The 22,009-nt window shown below is 48.2% G+C and overlaps 1 protein-coding gene across 3 annotated transcripts in view; it reads left to right on the forward strand.

Annotated features, from left to right (window-relative positions):
* CHST8 (carbohydrate sulfotransferase 8) overlaps positions 1–22,009 on the forward strand; it is a 446,833-nt gene that overhangs the window by 303,066 nt on the left and 121,758 nt on the right. For 2 of the 3 annotated variants that reach the window (XM_088451136.1, XM_088451137.1), the window contains exon 3: positions 14,584–14,619. The exons of the other annotated variant lie outside the window; for it this stretch is intronic. In XM_088451136.1, coding sequence (XP_088307262.1) covers positions 14,584–14,619 — 36 coding nt within the window. The remainder of the gene's footprint in view (positions 1–14,583; positions 14,620–22,009) is intronic. 3 annotated transcript variants of the gene reach the window in all.

Raw genomic sequence — 22,009 nt, forward strand, 5'->3', positions numbered from 1 at the left:
GCTTGTCAATGCCACCAGGTGTCAGGGCAGTGTGCTGGGGCCAGCCTGCCACCGGGTGTTGGGGCCATGTGCTGGGCTTGTCCTGCTGCCGGGTGCTTATCAAAGTGTTGAGTGCCAGTGCACACCTGGACCACACAGTAGTCAACAGTGGACCGCAGATCACACTCAGATCAAACAAATTGCTTGACTTACCCCTGGGGCACTGATCGTTCTATGCATCTGATTCCTCTTCGTGTGTGTCACTCACTCTGTGTGGTGCAGTTCTGTCTGGGTGGGGAATGGTGACAGGAGGTGTGCTCTTGTACTCTCGCTCGAGGACAGCTTCTTCTCGTCTGAGCTGCGGGCCGCTGACAGGCACTGGTGGGCTGCCAGTGCATGCCATAAAGAATGGGGGAGTGATGCTCTGCTGGGGGCGGGGCCACAAGCGGCCCCACAGCCCGGTCGGCCTCCCGGGAAATGTCCCGATGACTTTAACGGCCAATCCGCCCCTGATTAAGACAATCTGATTTCAAACCTCAAGAGGCCTAGCAAGGGTATGTATGTGTTTGTAACTTATATGCCTATGTAGAAATTAACTATTTAACCCACTGGCTACAAACGCTGCTTAGTAAATAGACCCCTTAGTGAGACAGACCGAGCGGCACACGGCGGCAGCTGTCCAATCAATCATGAGCTGCTGCTGACAGTCAGCCGGCCGTGACCGCACGGAACTATATAACAAGCCTTCATACAGCCCTGCCGGCAGGTCCCTGGGACCTGCCGGGCCCTAAGCGGCCGCATATGTTGCCTAGCAGTAAATCCGCTACTGACAAACACCCCGTATCTGCTGGTTACCAAAAACAAGGAGCCAGACCTCTATGGAAGAGAGAGTGACAGGTTTTCTCGCTTTTGTTGGCAAAATCAGCAGACTGATCAGAGAGTTTTTTGTTGTGGGGCAGGGTAGTAATTAGGCATTTGAGGACATGCCCCCCAACGTTTTATCCCTGTGAATCGGGACAGGGCGTGTGTCCGTGGCAATATGATTAACGTCCAAATCGTAAAGGAACCATGGGCATGCAGACACCAGGCTGCCCCCTACTCCTCCCCAAACATTAATGAATTGCTCCTTGGACTAGTGGCAGAGGCATACAGCGTCCTGTGTTGCCTAAATTGGGATATATGGGATGTATTTTTGTACCACCCAAAGGTGTAAAAATACAAAATTTATAATGTCTTTGACCCCCCTAGCTGCAGATGCCATGGCTGCTTCCATTTCCGCTACACTGGTGGTTCGGCTTTGGAGTGAGGGACAGTGGGCATGATTCAGATCCAGACGCTCTTTCAGAGTGGCATTTTTTTTTCTTGTGAGCCGGCCTCCTGGCTGCTCGCTAAGCTGTGGGTGGCCATCCACAACTTTTGCGAGCGGCCAGGCGATGGTCGCGACCATCGGGCTTGCGTCGAGACCCTTGTGGTAGGGTCTCGTCCATCGCAAGCCCCAGTGAGCTTCCGGTTCTAATAGAGCCGGAAGCTCACTACTGAGGCCGCCCCCCCTGCCCACCTCCAAAACAGGGCGAGCTGTCAATCAAAATCGACAGCCGCCCTGTTTTGGAGCGAGACCCGTAGTGACGGAGCGCCCGTCGCTGGCCGGGTCTCGCGCATGCGCACGCCGGCTCCGGCATGCGCAGTGAGGGACCATAGACCTGCTTGCGAGTGCTGTGCGCTCGCGAGCGGGGTCTGAATCAGGCCCAGTGTTCAGTAAGCAGGGGTTGCCCAACAGTTACCCCCTTCTGAAGCAAAATGTGATTTTCATCTTCCTGTTTACATATCCCCCTACAAAATAATAGTCAGGGCTTGATTCAGTAATGGACATAGGGTCTGGTTCAGACCCGGTCGCAAGCGTTGAACGCTCGCTACCGTGTTGATGGTGGCCCAGAGCGCATGCGCACGACGGAGCTGGCTCCGTCGTGTGCATGCACGAGACCCGTATAGCGACAGGCAATCAGTCGCTCCGGGTCTCGCACCAAAGGGGGCGTGCTGTCGATGTTGAGTGACAGCACGCCCCCTTTGGTGGGGGAGTCGGGGGGGGGTGGCTGCCCAGACGGAGGTGTTCCCATGGGAACGCCTACCGTTTGGGGGAGGCCCCACTGACATCACAAGTGATGTCAGTGGGAGAGCTTTCTGCTATGTTTGAGCCTACCACAAGGGTCTCGTCGCAAGGCTTGACCATCGCGACCATCATCCTGGCCGCTCGCATTAGCTGTGGGTGGCAACCCACAGCAATGCGAGCGGCCAGGAGGCCGCTCCATAAAAAAAAAAAGACGCCCTGATTCAGAGCGAGCGCTCTGTCAGTGTGTCCAGCTCTGAATCAGGGCCATAGTGCTGGTGTTTGCGCAGTTGAGCGATGTTTTGCAATTGTGCTGTCACAAAAAGTCCAGAAATCCCGTACTCTGCATACAGGCGAACCCAAGTGTCCTATGCTATTCGCAATTGTGTACGGCAACACTTAAGGGGTTTGCAATCCCCGGGCATTTCAGACTGGTAGGTGACCTAATGCAATGGCAAAAAGGGGCAGTTTCATGGGGCATGTTATGGTGGGAGCGTCACCGCGTGTCTGGGAGCTCTGCTACATTCTCAATCCCAAATCCCCAGCTTCAGAGGCCAGGTTTAGCTGGATTAGAGGAGAGTAGCTAGAGTAGACCTTAGGATACTGCAAATGTCAATAGTGCGACCGATGTTGCGTCGATGTTGGTGTGCACCAACCACGCAGCCTGAAAGTGAGCTTCTCAGCACTCATACACCCCATTGCACTGTTGAGCACAAAATAAAGGCTGAGATTAGCATTTGCATATTCCTAGAACCAGGGGCGCAGGTTCAATGCCGGAGCCCAGATAGTTCTTGCTGCCCCCCCCATGCTTGCATTCACTACCAAGGCCCAGCAGCACTCACACACACTCTTCCTCCTAAACCACATTCACTGCCAAAACCTCAGCAGCACCCAGTCACACACTCTCATCCCCTGCATTCACTGCCAACACGCCAGCAAAACCCAGACACACACCCTCTCCTCTGCATTCAATTCCAACTCCCCAGCAGCACCCAGACACATACTCTCCTTCCCTGTATTCACTTCCAACACTCCAGGAACACCCAGAAATACACTCTTCACCCCCTGCATTCACTACTAAGAACCAAGATGCACTCAGACACGCACCCTCTCCTCCTGCATTCATGAAGACACACACTGTCATCCCCCTGCATTCACTGCCAACACTACAGCAGCACCCAGACCATACTTGCCTACTCTCCTGGAACGGCCTACGCTCCCGGCCGCCCGGGAAGAGTGGGCAAGTCAATCCCCCTTCCCCCGCAGCCACCAACTTATAGAATACAAGTGGGCGGCCGGGGAGGGGGGGGGGGGGGCGATGACTGCCTTCCATTGCCAACTGTATTTCGGCCCCTGCCTGCAACTGCTATTGCTAGAGCGACTGCAAACCCAGCTGCATTACCAACCATCTCTGAATAAGTCCAGCACTATCACCCACTTTGAGGGGGTTAGGATTGCAGACAGCAATGAGTAGAATTGTAGCACTGGAGACAGCTCACGATCATTAAGAAGTGTACGAATGCTGTACATGCCTGCTGCATTGTGTCTTATAATGAGCAATCATTTTTTGGGGTGTTTTGTTCCCCTTTGAAGCTGAATAGGCACAATCCAGACGGGCGATTGCTGGTGCCTGCATTCCTCTCTATATCACGGTAAACATGGACACTGATAGCTGCTATCTGCGATAATAAGAGGTTCAGATGGAGAGCGTGCGCTCTCCCTATGCAATGATGCCGGTGAATATGTCTCACGCTGTGCGTAGTTGTGTGGGCGTGCTTGTTAAACCTTTCCTTCGGAATGAATAGTGCCGTCCCTGGCTATATATTCCTCTTACGGAGGGGGGGGGGGCTTTCCTTGCAGTGGCTGGGTTGGGGAGTATCCTGATATTATAATAAGACTATATAACCATTCTCCCTATCTCCATATCATAAATATTTTGTTTTTAGTAACAAAAAATAAATCCAGTCTCTAAAATATGACCATTATTTCTCTCATTAAGATGCAGCTCTGCATATCTCTCCATATGTAACGAGACATCATGTGTGGATCCCGGTATAGTGCTGGCTCAGTGAGAACGGGGTCCCGATGCCATATACATCACGTACAGTATTGGATTGTAATATCAAGCTATGATTTCCCAGCAGAGGGAGAGACCACTAAGGATTAAGAGATTCGCTTTGGATATGTATAGATCTATAATACAACGTGAAGTGTAATGTGCGTCCTTCCAGGCAATCCTCATATCTGCATTCATCCTGCTGACTCTGATATTCAGTGCCTGATTAAGGGCTCGTACAGACAGATTCTTTCCAAGCACCTGAAAAGTCCCTGGGTATGAGCCTTAAGGGCTGAATATTGTGATAAAGTCGATTTGGTAGGTAAATGAAGCTTTGGCGTTGCTTTGAATAGGAGTCAATGAACCTTGTGAAGGCAATGGCAATAATATACCTGAGCTTTCCAGGTGACCAGTGCACGGATTGTAGACCCAAGACAATGCTGCATTGTCTGCGCGCTTCACAGGGTTCAATTAACCCTGTCCACTTAAATGAGCAGCGAACACAACTGTGATAGAGTAATCGAGTACTAGGGAATCCCGGCGGTAACCGCCCTTAATTATGGAGGATAGTAGTTACTGAGGATATTACGGAGATAATGAGTCAGTAATTTGGGGAGCATTTTTCATAAAGAGTTCTGCTAAATATGGTGTAACAACTACATTGAGACAGCAGTCTGAAAAATGGGCGTTCATCTCCTCTACCAAGAAGGGTAGGGCACCACAGGTCACACATTGCAAGTCCATAGGACACAAAGAGTAGTATCGTGGCGAATATGTCATGTCCAATGCAAGCGGCGTGTCAGTTCATCTTGTTATATGTTGGTTGTGATGATAATATACTTGACTGTAAGATGTTTGGACTGCGTGCTCTGGGCGACCTATAAGGGTTCCGCCACATCGACGTCCACGAGGCCGGCCTCTAGGCATGTTTGGTATAAACAATGCGTGGAGAAGTGAATAATGAAATAACACAGCAGTAGGTTCCCCGCAAGACGCGCTGATATATGTGTCTGCAAATAACACTCATAGTTTCCACCCAGCATGTCACGTGTTCCAGGTCACCCAGCAGGTGCACAGGGAGAGTTCAGCAATTGACAGTTTCCAGACCACCCAGCCTGTCACATTTTCCAGAGCACAATGGTGATGCCTTGTAAATGGCCGGCGGACGTCTTCCCACATAGCTCTGAAACGAAGCAACCAATTACAAAGCCAATATTTTCCTGCTAATCTACAGTCCAAGACCTTTAATTTGGTTCTGCTCAGACAACGGCATCATAGAAATACGTCACTCATAAGAGTCGTCCTTCTGCTATTGATATATAGATACCGCTGGTGCCGAGGCGCTTGGCACAGGGCTTGTTATCTCTAGGTGCGCGGGGCCTGATGCTTTTTGTACTATAAAGGGTCAAATTGCTTCCAAGCCATTTCTAGGGAATGGTGGTGGTAATGGCTCAGGGGAGTGTCCATGTTAAATTTTATGTTTAAATAAAAATAAGCTTACTGTAGCTGTTATAAGTGCTCCACGGCAGGACAAAAAGTAAAAACAAAAAATTTTGTAATGCTAAGCATCTTTTATATATATATATATATATATATTTGTTTAAACACAATGTTTTCCTTAGACATTTATTTTAAGTATTAAGAGGCATGATACCTCATACAATTTTGAAAAAAACAAAAAAAACACCCCCTTTTTTTTTTCCGTGTGGATGGCCACACACCTCCAAATTTAGTGCTTTGCATTCCTTCCATGTAAAAACTGTGGACACCCATGCGTAACGTGGCACTTTTTAAAACCGCCACAAACAAAACAAAAAGATTGCAGAAACTGCAGTTACCCTAAACCACACTTCAGTAAGCACCAACAGGGGCGCTGAAAGAGGGTTGGGGCAGTTACTAATTGCCTGGGTCTTTCTAGGGGCCCGAAAATTGGCAATGAGGTGTAACCATTTCCTCCAAAATGGCACTGCCACGCTCCGCTAAGCACGCTCCATAGCAATGCACAGGTCCTGCAAACTGCACCCAAAAGGGCTTGGTCTCCTCCCTGCCGAGTTCTTGGCTGCCTCGAATTTACCAACATGGCTTAATGACCCTAACATTGCTTTTAGATGCTAAATTTGCTCTGTAGCCCAACAGCCAATCGGCAATCAGTTTTTTAGTCTATTGCAAGTTCAATAATGAAAGCCTACGTCTCATTGGTTTCTAAAGCAAATGATGATTTAAATATAGTCAATGAGTGAGGCTTGCTCATCTATCCCAAAAGAAAAATATAAAATTTACTTTTACGATGAGGGAAAAAATTAAATTCAAAAACTTCCAGCGCCAAAATGCAAACAGTGGTTCGGCCTTCCGAGGAGCAAATTTGACATGGACCCGCTGGCAATGAAAAGGTTAAAAGGTGCTTTTTGGGGACGAAATTGTGCTTCAGTTTTACTGCCGTTTTAAAGTCTCCTCCGTCGAGGTCTCCCTAGTTCCCGGTAACGCTTTGTTGCTTATAATTAATTGGCTGTTGTCTATCTGAACATGTTTGGATCATTCATCTCTCTCAATGTGCGAGTACATTGTCAGATTTCTCCTGTGCCTCCTCCAGCCTGTAAGTCCATCAACCTCTTATCTCATCTACGCAGCTCTCATTTAACGTCAGATCAAGCTGGAGCGTGGCTGCGAGGATCTTGGCTGAACCCAGTTTCACTGTCTCTAACGCTCAAACATTGTCCAAAGAACTTTTTTTTTTTCTTTTTATATCTTTTTTTTTTTTTTTTTAATTTAATTGTTTTACAAAGCGGTTGCCATGCCGAAAAAAGGATCCAAGAATTTGCATGTATTCCCTCATACCTCATCATAAAAGCCGGAGCTGTGTTGTCTCAAAGTAAGATAAGACATGAAGGATATCTCCGCCTCTCTTTTGTCCGCCCGCTAACTGCAGTACACTTCAAGGAGCAATTCAATTAGTAGCCGTCAGTCTGGATGGAAGATGTCACTGGGTCATGAAATATATTCTGCCGCTTGTATTTCCTACTTAATCATCTGCACTTTGTAATTTTTTTTTGCATTTGGACAACTCCCAAGATTTGTTCCCCACCTCATCATCTTCGTTAGTATGCAAATCTCGGCCATCTGACGCCCCCCCACCCCTCCTTCCCCATCTCTCCCTCTTCCAGGTTGTTTTCTTCTTCTGTTTGCGAATCCTCATGAATTTCATTAACAAAGTAGATGATTATCATGTTTGGATGGCAGCCGGGGGGGGGGGGGGGGGGGGTAAAGTGCTGGAGTGAATACTCTAATCGCTTTAGCCATGTCTGTAAGCCTCAATGGTTCAACAATCGCATCTTAATAAGAGGTTCTTGCAACGAGGCCAAACCAGACTAAGCGCAGGTGATACTTAAGTTATAGCCATATGGACGGGGGTTGTATTTCTGTTCTCAAAAATACTGTAGGTGTTCTGTCTTTCAGCGCCTTCCTTTAAAATGTAATTAAATCGAACAGAGGGACCATTTGGAAGCTTATTATGAGGTTTGATGATCCCACATATAGGTGCTTGGGGCTGGCTGACCTGGTTTTGTCTTTCTTAGTGATCAAGTCCATTCCCATTGGATCAGGACTTGATCCTTCAGAACCAGAGGTGCAGAGGGTGGGTGCAGCAACTTTTGGGCACAAAGAAGCATATTTCCCTATTGTCACGGAATTTCTGTGGTAACCCTCCCGTTTCCCGCCATTTCTCCAGTGAAATGGGCTGGGGAGTAATGAGGTGATGCGGTTTGAATCATATGACCACAGCCCCAACCAACGTAATGTAATGCTCGGAATTTCTACAGTGACATCATAGTGCCACGTCCCTGCCCCCTGGACCTTCTTGGATCTCCATGAGGCAGGATAGGGAAAGTACTGTAGGTGGGTATTTGTAGATGAGGTGGGCACACCTCTCCTGCAAGGCACCTTGAATACATGGGTTTTTGCACCCTTGTGCAGTAGAAGGGGGACAATATCTTGCTATGTGTCTCCTGGTCGGAAGAGTTATTTAGCTTTATGGAGTCAACGTGCCTCTGGCCCATGTTTTTGCTTTTAGAGACTTGTAAATTCCATCGATGAATATTTCTGCAATGAGTCATCTGATAAAGGTGGGCCTCGGCCCCTTCTGCCTGGCACATTGGGAGCTTCCATTGCGACCTTTCCCAGTGGGCGGATCATTCTTCTGCTGAGAGCCAAGATCAATTCACATCAGAACTGTCCTCCCAATATTAAACCGTGAAAGGAAAACGGTGGGAAGAAGGTTTGATCCATGATGACTCCATTAATGTCTCCTTGTCTTGTTTTCTCCTGAAGCGCCTGCACCCGTATTTTGACACGTATGTCTTCCAGGCTGCCAGCTCTCCGAGCATTCCTCTAGAAGCAAGTCACAGAAACAAATCAAAAGATGGCTTGGAAATGTATCACATGGCAGTGGATTCAAAAGGGCCCCATTAAAAATATATCTTCCACGTTAGTGAATGAGCCATACCGGCCGTAAAATTTCACACAAACCCCAATAAATCTTCGAGGCGGTCATAAAATGTCCGTTTTTTCCGCTACTTTTCTCCGACGCAATTTATCACAAAACGAGCAGCATAAGCAAATATCAATTACATTTATCAATTACATTTATTCAAAATACAGAGCTGACGTGTAGTAGGTAATCTACCTATTTTAGTGGCGTAATCAAAATGTTGTGTGAACAAACAAACCGATGAGATTGTAATCTATTTCCTGGATCGCTTAGTTTCTGGGCATGTATTTTTTTTTTGAGAACATACAGACACCGTGAGCAATCCATATGTAACGTACTTGGCTGCTCTCCTGGAATGTCCAGGAGGCTCCCGAATTTCCGGGAATGCTCCCAGACTCCTGAGAGAGAAGGCCAGCATGCTGGATCCCCCATTTCCCCAGAGTCATGGACGGTCTGTGGTCTCGATGATGCAGTATGCACGGATTTGTTTCATTCTGGCTCCTCCTGTTATAGGATGCAGAATTGTAAAGAGGGTGAGTGGCGCAGTAATGAGTGATCCACTACTCCATACCACTGGCATGGCCATCTGGCACTTCTGGCAAACAGCAGAAGAGCCAGTGGCATAACTAGAACAGGTGCAGGGTGTGTGGCACATACGGGCACCTGAATACATGGGGACCCTGCGCCGCACACCCATGAGATAGTCCGTGCAGCAGAACCCCCTGTAAATGCACCTGGCAGCTCCATTTTGCCATTATGTATTCACAAAGATGGCACCAGCACAGCAGAAAGCAAAGACTCTGGCACTGTAGAAAGAGTCTTTGCTCTCTACTGCGCATGCGCTATCTCTCTGAATATCAATGGAAAGATGGTGGCGCAGACGGTGGGCACTATCTTAGGGGTTCTGCTGTACGGACATTTGCTGGCACATGGCATGGGGTGGGGCCCTGCCGCCTGATGGTGGTCTGACCCACATGGGCCCCCACATTTGTTAAAACGCCCCTGAAAATAGCCGATGATCTGATGGGCTGGTCCGAGCAGCTCTGCCTCCCGGTGTCTGCTCTGCCCCATGCTCAGGCAGGGCGTGCCAGGAGACCACACCCCAGTGATTCTGGTCACACCCCTTTTCCCATGCATGCTCTCAAAGAATGCCAGAGCCAGCTCTTCCCGTCCCTGCCCTCTGATATCACTGGGGGGGGGGGGGGAGGGGGCAGGTAAGTGTGACATATACTACAGCTGTACATAGTGTTCACCACCTGGGATTTTTACTCACATCTTACATCATGCTGTTATTCGATATACTCCAGTAATCCTTCCACTTGTCAGCACAATACTGTCCAATGTAAAAACAAATTAAACTCTTTTGTGCCCATTTAATTCCCCATTTTCACACGTGATCAATGTTTCATCTTGACAAGTTGGTACTGGAAACCGTTTTATCCTTAATAGGACCTTTTGCGCTAATGTTATTTTCCCATAGCCAATATATGATGGGCGCAAAGAGTCGTGTTTAGTTTTCGCCACACTTCAAAGAATGAAAAGATTCAGGGACAGACGGACAGGATATTGGTCACTGTAGTCCATAATCACAGTAGTGTGTAAATAATGTGTGTGTGTATATATATATATATATATATATCTATACATATCTGTTTTTAAAAACCTCCTAAAATCTGACACAACTATTCACTGCAAATTGCTGACAGAGGACCTGATTCATTACGGTTTGCAGCTGCGATTGCAATAGCGATTACACACGCAGTCTCACTGCTATGATATGCTAATCCATTGCTATCCCTATACCATAGCAGCACTACATAAGGATGCCCGCCTTACCTTACACACATCCATAATGTTTAGCAAGACTGCGAAACCATCGGTAACACCGGGGACCATCGCAGCCTCACGCACACTTACACAAGCTCTGACCTTACTCAGGAATGGCTAACTTCATCCCACGCTATGAGTCCTCAAGCGGCGTATGACATCGCAGTGTATAATTTATGCACGCCCATGCAACAGCGCTCAAATGCACTGGCACGCCTGCGTTTCCCCGACCACCCCCCGTCACCTACCATAAACGGCACTTCCTGTGAAACACTCTGCGATGGGTCTGCGTAGTCACCGTGTTTGCAGTCCTGATCGCAGTGGCCGGTTCGCACACTGCGATGCATGCGCAGATTGCGTGCGTAAACGCAGTTGCGATCGGTAATGAATCAGGCCCAGTGTTGACGATTATCGACTTTTGCTGGCGAAGGATTTGCAGCGGTATTGGAAGCTGGGTTTTTTTTATTACTTTTATACCATAGCAATGCCTGTTCTGTTCATGACATTCTTTTAGGTTGGTTACGCATCAAATAAAGTGTAAATTGCACGTAAACATACATATAAACATATACGTGTAAATGTGTGCTCTGCATGAGATGTGCCCATGGTAGATCTGCCCTGGATAGGAGGAGCTCGATTAGTAAATATCTAAAATACATATTTGACAGGCCGTCCCCCTTCAAAAACATAGCAGTTTTACGCAGGTCAGCACCTGAATTACGTACAGCAGCTGCACGCAGTGCTAGCACCAGTATCCAGGGTACCCGTTAATTCTCATTTTGTTACATTAGCAATGAGATTAAGGGGTCTATTTACTAAGCAGTGTTAGGAGACAGAGGGCCTGATTCAGAGCCGGACGCTATTTGCGCTCGCTCGTTCAGAAAAAGGGGCTGGCTATTTAAATGAACCGTTCGCTCTTTGCGGTCTGTTCACACCTCTATGTCTGAACGAGCGAACAAAACATGCGAACGTAATTTTGAAAAAAACGCCCCCTGGCCGCTCGCATCCTACGTCATGTCCGCTATTTATTAGATTAATCGAGTACATCGAAAGGCGTCTGAACTTCTCGCTATTCTTGTGGTTGGTTTTTCCTACCACAATCATGCGAGCAGTTCTGACTATAAAACAACCAAGTGACGTGGTCGATGACGCTGCTTTGTTAATTATGCACACCATTAAAACGCCCGTTTTGACCTTTAAGCATGCCTGCGTTCGGATCTCCACTCCCCGTTTTCAAGCACCTTCCCCCGTTACCACCCACATACGCCTCATTCTGTCACTCAAAATAGCAGGCATTCGCTATTTAGCGAGCACACGATTTTTGGCCGCACTGACTGGTTCGCGCATGCGTATTAAAATCAGTACGCATGTGCAGTTGTGCGAACATCGGTAGGAACGAACGAGCGGCCGCTTACGAGCGGCTCTGAATCAGGCCCTGAGTGAAAAGTGATAAGGTGCCAGCCAATCAGCTCCCAACTGTCATTTTTCAAACACAGCCTGTGAGATGACAGTTGGGAGCTGATTGGCTGGCACCTTATCACTTTTCACTCTGTCTCCTAACACTGCTTAGTAAATAGACCCCCAAGACTTATATCTTGTAAAAATGTCTTAGCCGCTAAACCTGTGGTGGGGAGTTATTTGAGTGTATGTGGCAGGATGTGAGGCTACGGGATCTCCTCCACATCTAGCCATGGCCCCCCCTGGTATGAAGCTAGAGGGTAGCAGTGGCGGAATTCATAGCAACCACTTAAAGGTCTTTGAAATATTCTTTTAACATTCCCTTGATTGGTATTCCTTTTTTTTACAAAACATTAATTTGCATTAATGTTCTCCGATGTTCACGATGAAGCTCGTGTTTAGAAATATGGAAGCTCTCTCGTGAATAGTTTAATCACAAATTTCTTTCTTTAGTAGTCACTTGTAACATTGTACTGTGTGAGCATGGTAAGGGATGGCTAAAAATACAGAGAGCTTGGATGTGAGTCCAGACATGCAGTCTTTTGAGAACAAAAAAAAAACTTTTTGATCCTGAAGAGTAGAGAGATGAAAAACTTCACCTGCTGTATCACTGACCTGTGACCGCCATTCAGTCAGGATAGGGTATACAACACGCCTGGCGCGGTCACTTAATTATTTTATGGATTTGATGCGATTGGGCGTTACGGTATAGAAAAAGCTTTTGATATGTTGATTTTGAGTCATTTCTCTGCCACAAATGCTGACTGTGGAGAGGCAGGAGTATTTCTGCCCAGAGGGGAGAGGTCAGATGGAAGAAAATTATACCTTGCAGTGCACACTATATACTTTAGCATTTAGAATTGTGGAGTACAGTTAGTTGCGGGGGGAAAATAAGAGCTTTTCATATGTCATTTATAAAGGCTTAGTAAAACATATCACTTTGTACCGAGTAACGCATTTCTCTGCATAGACGCATTTATTAAAAAACAGATCTAATTGCAAAACTGCTGGCTCCAATAAAATTACATTTGAGCCAAAGACTCCAGTGCAATAGTTTTCCAAGCAGACAAATTATTATATATTATGCAAATTGCTAGAATCCTGGCTCGTTTATCAACGCAGTGACATAGCAAATAGCAATTCTCAGACCTGAGAGTACCCTCGTTTCATCCAGAATCACTCTAAGCCGTATAAATGTTTCTAAAATAAGTAATGTGTTAGTAGAATGCATTCAGTGTCTGTCTCTGTGATTGAATGAGACACAGTGGTCTGTTATCTTAAGTATCCTTGATGAGATTACATTGTGTTGAAGCAGGTTTACCAATATGGATTAGTCTTTGCGGGGAAAAAAAAAAAGCTTCTCTAAATGTGACCTATATAATATGAGAACAGATGACGCTGAATGTATAGACAGTGGCCAAAGGTCTGCTATACACAGAGCCGCACCACCAATCCCAGACGTAGGGGCAGAAGTCATCGTTTTATAATATGTGAACTCCGAATATTATTGCTTCTGTGTTCCGTTGGCCAGTCAGATAATCATTCTGCAGTATGAAGCGCGTGTACCTGGGACCTCATTCAGAGTCTCTCGCAAACGCTGTGCGCTCGCAAGTGGCCCGAGGGTTTGCGAACGCGCACGCTTTGTTCTGCGTGCGCGCAAACTACTCTGTGCGAGCGCAGCCAGCTCGCTCGCCCAGCAAAGACAGCCCAGTCAAATGAGTGACAGGAGAGGCCGTTTGTGGCTGGTAACAGGGGCAGGACACTAATAACGGGGAAGCAGGCGTGCCTGAGTGTTTCAATGCCGTTTTTAAGGCGTGCATAATTAACAGGCAGCGTCATAGTACACGTCACATGCTTGTTTTTTTACACTGAAGTCCTCGCAGTGCTTGCGGCAGGGTAAGGCAACCACAAGCGCTGCGATCGCTACCGATGGTGCTCGATGTACCAATGTTTTTAATACACTTCCTGGAGATGACGTGCGCAAGTGGGCATCTCAACATAGGCTAATGGGTGTCAGCATACACAGGGCGATCGCTCGCACAGCCAAAGTGGGTGTGCTTATGCCTTGGCGAGCGATCACTTCCCATGGCATCACTTTGAAAAATTTGCATACGCTGGATGCGAGCGAGCATCCGTTTGCGAGACACTCTGAATGAGGTCCCTGGTCCCATACAAGCGTCTGATATGGCGATCGATAACATGACCGGTATCACAGCATTATTTGTTAAATAGACCTCCCTATGCCAACGCATTACAAGCATTCGCCGGTGAAAGCCGGCAAACTTACCTCAAGCCTCACAACTGGCCCGATTTAGGTCAGAAAGATGCGAGGTATGCCCTGTTTAGCGCAGACAGCAGGTGTGTGCCTCGACGACGCTTATCAGAGCCTCCTGTATGAGGCACTTGCTGGTTTTCTACTTCTCAGAGAAACAATTAGCAAGATTATCTCCGTGTGTTTGTCTGCTTCGCTAATATTGTTTGTCTCGTCCTCCGCTGCCGGATTATTTGATATTATCTACTTTAGATTTGTTTTGTGTGGTGTTTTTTATGTCTTTGGAGCTTCCATATTTTTAGATACCTGAGGTGATAATTACCATGACAACTTGTACGGTATATTAAGATTTTGTTTATCATTGCAGCGATAAAAACTCTTTTCTTTTTTTTTTATATTTGCAGAAATAAAATCCCCGGGGCATCATTGGCCGACGCCAGGTAAGACTACTTTGCGGCTTCCACATGCGCACTAGAACTGGATAGTCAGACTTCCAGCTTAAAGTTTGTTAATAATAAAGCATTTTTTTTTTACTGCGTAAACTATTAATCGAAGGACAACGGCGGCACTTGTACTGCCGCTATTCATGATAAATTGGGCACATCCATTTTCAGGGAGTACCCAAAAGTATACCACCTAGATATATGTACAGGGAATTGCAGCAGATATGTTCTATCGTAAAGGTTTCTATGAGGGCTGCTTAAGAGGCAAATTTACCAAGGTCCGGAATATGAAGCATGCCGGAGCCTGGCCCTGGTAGCTAATGCCATTGGAGCCTGTGGACTTTTCAGAGGACGGTGAAAATATATTGGTTACTGCTTGGTAAGAGGAGAAAGCTCATTCACAATGGCCGCCTCTATTCTTTCCCCTCATGCTCTGATAAGTGCCATACGTTGCTGTACTGCACAGGCAGGAGGTGACGTATTCATACCTCCCAACATGACCCTCTCCAGGAGGGACACAATGCTCTGGTCCTGGACTTCCCTGGTAAGAGGTGGGGCTGAAGCGCAGTTTAAAATTCAAATAGGGGAGTCCCACCAACTGTCATTTCACACACTGCCAAGCATCACTGGCTGGGACTCACTGACAGTTGGTGTGATCACCTATTTGAATTTTGGACTGTGCTGCAGCCCCACCTCTGAAGCTGCCACCAATCATAAATTACCAGGGAAGTCCAGGACCAGAGCATTGTGTCCCTCCTGGAGAGGGTCATGTTGGGATCTATGTGTATTGGTGTTTAGCAGCCATGAGTATACTGTAAGTGATTTCAGATGCTATTTATTGGTTGCCTATGGATTTCATGCACTTTTACCTTCCAAGCTTCCATTTGTGATTTATATTTATGTAATCATACTGTAGTTGTCTTTTGTAATACGGTGCTGTCCACTGTGCACGGGAAGAGGGGAAGGAGGGTGATTGTACGAGGTAGTTTCCGGCTGCGGAGACTGATGACCTGATCTGGAGATACACGCAGTGCCCGTCGCTGCTGAGATCCCGTACGCAGCGGTCTCGCAGAAATATGCTAATGACTCAGTCGCCATCTTTGCACAGATGCCCACTGTCGGCGTCTCACGTCCGCCGCTTACGTACAACGCATGGAACCTCTGAGCAATTCTATGCTATCTCCTAATGAGTGTCTCACCTATTACACCTAGGTCTCTCCAGCTGCGTACAGATTCGCAGAGGCTCACTAGGGCACAACAACGCCTGCATTTTTCCAGCCCCCATCGTTACCTCCCCCAATTGCTGACTACCGATCACCCGCTTTAAGAATAAATCCTCTCTGCAAACGCGATGGCTAACCAATCGATGCTCATGCACAGTGTGCCTGCATGGGCAGTAGCAGAAAATCGCCCCACTGCGTCCGACGTTGACATTGCGTTCATCTCTGGATCTTGCTAATGCCTATTGTCTTGGCACCACTCGCCAGCATGTATTTTCCCTAATTGCACCAATTCCCTAATGGACACTTACGGAAACTCAGTTCTGCGCAAACTTGTAACAATCTCTGGGTATGTTTAGAGATAAAAGGCATTGCTCTGTGCAGAAATGGATTTCAGGCGGTTTTTCACTGCTTAGATTCAATACCACTCATCACGGAGTCACTTAATGCAAATTCCCAGAGAGACCCGACACAAGTTGAGGCCTGATTTATTGAAAACGGGTATTTAGCCAGCAATAGAGGAATTCTTGCTTCGCACCATGCAACAAAGGGTTACTGCCGGCAGAACGCTGCCTTCACCAGCTATATCTTCCCCATTCTTTTACATAGGGAAGCCTATTGAGTAAGTGTCACAGCGTTGGTTGTAACGCGGCAACACTTGGGGGGAAATGGTATCAAAACTTAGGGCCTGATTCAGACCCACTCGCAAGCAGGTCGATGGTCAGGCAGTGCGCACACGCGGCCTGCGCACTGCTCGTGCGTGAGCCCCGGAGCGAGAGAGAACTTCACTCGCTCGGGGCTCGCAGCAAAACGGGACGGCTGTCGATGTTGATCAACAGCTCGCCCCGTTTTGTAGGCGGGTCGGGGGGGTGGCTGCACAAACGGAGGCGTTCCTGTGGGCAGCCCTACTGACATCACACGTGATGTCAGTATTGAGCTTCCTGCTCTATTAGAGCAGGAAGTTCACTGGGGCTTGTGGTGGACGAGACCCTACTACAAGCGTCTTGTCGCAAGCCCGAAGGTCGCGATAATCACGACCATCGCGGTGGTCACCCACAGCTTAGCGAGCGGCCAGGAGGCGGAGTTAAAAAAAATCCGCCCTGATTCAGAGTGAGCTCCTCTGAATCAGGACCCTAGTACCAACCAATCAGCTTGTAACTGTCACGATTCAGACCCGCTATGCACTCACAAGCGGGTCGATGTTTGCCCAGTGCGCATGTGCACGACGGAGCCGGCTCCGTCGTGCGCATGCGCGAGACCCGGATAGCGACGGGCAAACCGTCGCTCTGGGTCTCATACCAAAGGGGGCGTGCTGTCGATGTTGAGTGATAGCACGCCCCCTTTGGTGGGCGGGCCGGGGAGTGGCTACCCAAACGGAGGCATTGCCATGTGAACGCCTCCGTTTGGGGCCGGCCCCACTGACATCATTTCGGCCAAAATCTCTTTGGGGCTTGCGGCAACAAGATCCTACCACAAGGGTCTCGTCGCAAGCCCGATGGTCGCGATGGTCTTGACCATCGCGACCATCTTCCTGGCTGCTCGCTATAGCTGTGGGTGGTCACCCACAGCTATGTGAGCGGCCAGGAGGCCTCTCTAAAAAAACAAGAAGGCCGGCCCTGATTCAGAGCGAGCGCTCTGTCAGAGTGTCCGGCTCTGAATCAGGCCCTGTGTTTGATAAATGACAGGGAGCTGACTAGTTGGTACTTTATCTCTCTCCAAGCTTTGATAAATCTCCCCTTTGTTTTGTTATTGCCATCTCAGGACAGCAGGCAGAGGGCCTGTTTCAGATGTGGAAGCTGTGTGTAAATCTAATACTGCAGGAGGCACCTGAAGGAAATGGACGCTTCCTGGAAGCATTGCAGATGCGAGTGCAGCGTATGATCCTGCAGCACCACATCGCCATCGCGACCGTCCGCTACTAAGAACGGCCATCTTACTTGTATTGCCGAGGCCAGGATATCTGCGTCTTCCGACGCAGAGCCTGGCCACGGCACTCCCAGAGAATCAACGCGACGTGCCCCTGTGTACCGGAACGCAGGCTGGCGCCACCCCCTCCCCGACCCCAAACAGCCGTAGCCTGCCAACCAGGCTGCGGCTGTCGGGCACTGCGAGCTTAATCGCAGGACTTGTTCTGCACGTACGCAATTCACCTGCCTTTAAGTTTACCTACTACCCTGAATCGGGCCCCGAGGACAGATATTCATTCTGATTTGCTGCCAGCTTGTGCCAGGTCCTCCTCAGGCACGCAGGAGACCTGGTACAGTGCAGGACAGATACAGCAGTAGTGGACAGACCCAATAGTGTATCTGCAACCCCACATCTGTTTTGGTTTCCGCAGTAAGCACAAAATGGCCGTGCAGGCCACGTGTCGTGTGCCACAGCTACCAAGACGTGTGTACTGCAAACAGCATGGGAATGTGGAGAAGTACAGAGGGAATTGCAGGTTTCTAAATCACCCTTTCATTTAAGAATTAAAATAAATATAATTACCCACCAGAATATGTCTCTGCATACCCAAATCCCCTTTTTTATTTCAGCTTTGCAAACAGGATTACTCCTCACAGCATCCTGACAATGAATTATTGTGACAGTGTTTTTATCTGGGCAGCGGAGACTGCGGGTATTAATCATATTATTAGGTAGACTGGCATTTAATCCCGCTGAGAGCGTTTGCTGAGGATGAATGACTGGTATCTAGCGTCAAACTCTACGCCCTCGCAGTACGTTCCTAGATCAAGATGAAATTAGTTGGATAGGATCTGTACATTTATATATCGGATAATATACAGCCGGCGCCTGAATGCGGAGACTCTTTAACTTGTTCCATCTGTAGTGGCCTTATCTCCCATGTTCCTGGTTCTGTGCTGTGCTGCTGTGGCAGCACCTGTGCCTGATAGTAGGCTGTGTGCGGACGTCCTGTTTGGTGTGGTCTCCGTCAGACCTCCCTGCATTTCTGCCAGCGCCACAGGAATCCACCCAGACATTGTGTAGTGTATGAAAAGCTGTCTCTACACAGGATTACTTAGGAACAAGACACAATAGCCCTTGAGGAAGAACATAATAGCTGTCACCTTGCCCGTATTGCTGTTTGGATCTGCAGTGTTTTGCAAATAAATTAATAACCTGTCTGCACGCCATCGTTCGATTTTAAGATCTATGCTTTGTGCTTCCTTTACCTCTCCCCGAAAGCTCAAATCTGAGTGTTTATCAGCGGCACTGGAGCTCACTGCTCGCTGTTCGCTAAATTAGGACGAATCGGTGACAATGAGCGAGCGGAGCACTCGGGGTGGAGACCGAAATAGAAATACGTGTCTGTGGGGTCAAAAAAATAGTCTATTTGAAATCGCTGTTCTGTTCCATTAGATGTCCCCAGCTGTGCCCAACTTTCCTTCCTCCTTTCTTTCTTACGTTTGTAGATAACATTATTCAATATATATAAACGCAGCTGAGAAGCTAAAGATCACCGGTACATCCAGCGTCTCGAGTTCTACTTTCTTGTAACAAATTTGCAGCTACAGGGAAAGTTGGTTCTATTTGGAGCTTGATTCATTTCTGACATGCGACCGTTTGATGCACTAAAGATTATTGTCGTCTTCTCATTGACAACCTGCTTACTTGATTGAAACTGGCTGGTGCTGGGTGTCAGTGCCCATGTCCGGTTTTGTGTCACTGGTAAGTGTGGCCCCTGTTGCTTCCAATCCTTTCCTGTCCTACCTCCCTAATTTATATACTGAATGTAGATTTTTTTTTCCTTTAGTGCCGGTGCTCACGCAATTGAGCAATTATTTTCTCGATTTCAAAATGTAAAACAAACATGCGTCACACTGTAGCCATTTCAGCCCAAACTTTATGGAACTAGCTTGGATACGGTTGAAGCCAGTCACTTTGCTACAGTTTGGCCCAAACTTTATTAATCCTGTATACAGTAGTTAAATCGAGAGGATTTAGGGCCTGATTCAGACCCACTCGCGAGCGGCTGTCCGCTCGCAAGTGGGTCGATGTTCTGGACTGAGCATGCGCACGAAGGAGGGAGCTCCGTCGTGCGCATGCGCCAGACGCGACGAGCGAAGGAAAGTCCTTCGCTCGTTGTGTCTGATCAAAGGGGGCGTGCTGTCGATGTTGTTTGACAGCACGCCCCCTTTGGTAGGCGTGCCGGGGGCGTGCCACCCTGACGGGGGCGTTCCCACGGGAACGCCTCCCGTCAGAAGCCGGCCCACTGACATCACTAGTGATGTCAGTGGGAGTGATTTTGGCTCTGATAGAGCCAAAATCACTCCGGAGCTTGCGGTTGAAAACCTCAACCGCAGGCTCCAGCTCGCAGTTTCGATGGTCGCGATGGTCACGACCATCACGGCCATCAAAATGCACGCTCGTATAGCCTGTGGGTGGTGACCCACAGCTATACGAGCGTCCAGGAGGACGCTCCATTTTCATGGAGGCCGGCCCTCATTCAGAGCGTGCGCTCTGCTCAGAGCGTACGGCTCTGAATGAGGGCCTTAGTGTGAAACTTCAAACTTTGAAACCAATTAAATGAACCAGTTCGAGACTCAGGACCTCATTCAGAGTCGGTCGTTGCGGCCGCACGGTCGTAAGGGAAAAGGGGCCGGATATGCAAATGATTCCCTCGCAAGTTGCGTCCTTAAGATCGGATCGTTAGCTGACCGACCAAGGGGAGGATGCGGCCGTAACACAAAAAATACGCCCCCTTCTCTTACGCATTACACGTCATCTCCGGGCATATAAGGATTAATCAAGACCATCGGAACTGGTCGTAGAGCTTAAGGTTGACCATACCCTCTCTTAAGCACTACGATCAGGTCAGTGTACAAACCACCCATGTCACGTGTGCCATGACACTACTTTGTTAATTATGCACTCCCATAAAACACTGTTCGCATAATTAGGCACGCCTGCGTTCAGATCACCTCTCCCCCGTTTTCAAGCACCTTCCCCTGTTACCACCCACAAACGCCTCAATCTGTCACTCAAACTACCGACCTGGCTGTGTTCAAGGAGAGAGAAATTTCTGATCGTAGCAGCTAGTTTGCGCACGCGCATTGCGAACTTTAGCATGCGTAGTTTAGCGAACATCGGTGGCGTACGACCGTGCGGCCGCAACGACCGGCTCTGAATGAGGTCCTCAGTGCCTGATTCAGACCCGCTCGCTAGATGCAGACGCTCGCTCCCAGCATATGACGTCAAGGCAGGCGATCGCACGGCAAGGCATAAGCACGCCCACTATGTCTTGGCGTGCGATCACTTTGTGTGTAAAGACGCCCACCAGCCTGTCTTTAGCCGCCCACTAGCAAACGTCATCACCAGGAAGTATATACAACCATCAGTACATCAGGTTCCATCAGAACTGACCGCAGCGCTTGCAGTTGACTGTACCCTACCGCAAGCACTGCGAGCACTTCAGTGTATAATTCAACCAGGTGATCTGTACTATGACGCTGCCTGTTAATTATGCACGCCTCTGAAACGGCGTTAAGTCGCTCAGGCACGCCTGCGTTCGCACCTCCACTACCCTGTTTCCAGTGGCCTGCCCCTGTTACCACCCACAAACGGCTTGACCCGTCACTCATTCAGCTGGGCTGTCTATGCTGGGCGAGCGATTGCTTCCCGATCGCTCGGACTAGTTCACGCACGCCCACTACGATGCAGACGCATGGGCAATTGCATAACATCGGCCAGGAACGAGCGATCGCAGCTTGGCGTCCGGATCTGAATCAGCTCGAACAACTTCACCCATCTCTACCTTCAACGTCTGTGCTGCTGCGGTTCCTCCTGTCGGATGGACGCTAAAATCACATAAGTTATTCTAACATTGCTAATTGTAAATGTAACATGACACATATGTTTCTTTAGGCTTTTATTAGGTATGGTCGTCCCACTGCAATTGTATACTGTAGTCTGTTCTCTTCTTAAGATAATTTTGTGATCAGTGGCTTATTAATAATGGGCGCTATGAAAGGTTGGATGAGGATGTTATAACTATGTAAAGTAATCCTGTGGTTAGGAAATTAATCATTAATACTACTATGAACGTCAAATGGCAATGAAACACAGAGTATTTTGCCTGACAGACATACCTATTGTTAATGGAGTTAACTGTTCCCCGCTGGAGTACTACATACATGAACCACTTCACAAACCGGTAGTAAATT

Source organism: Taudactylus pleione, unplaced genomic scaffold, assembly GCF_031769625.1.
Source record: "Taudactylus pleione unplaced genomic scaffold, aTauple2 ptg000537l, whole genome shotgun sequence".
NCBI lineage: Eukaryota > Metazoa > Chordata > Amphibia > Anura > Myobatrachidae > Taudactylus > Taudactylus pleione.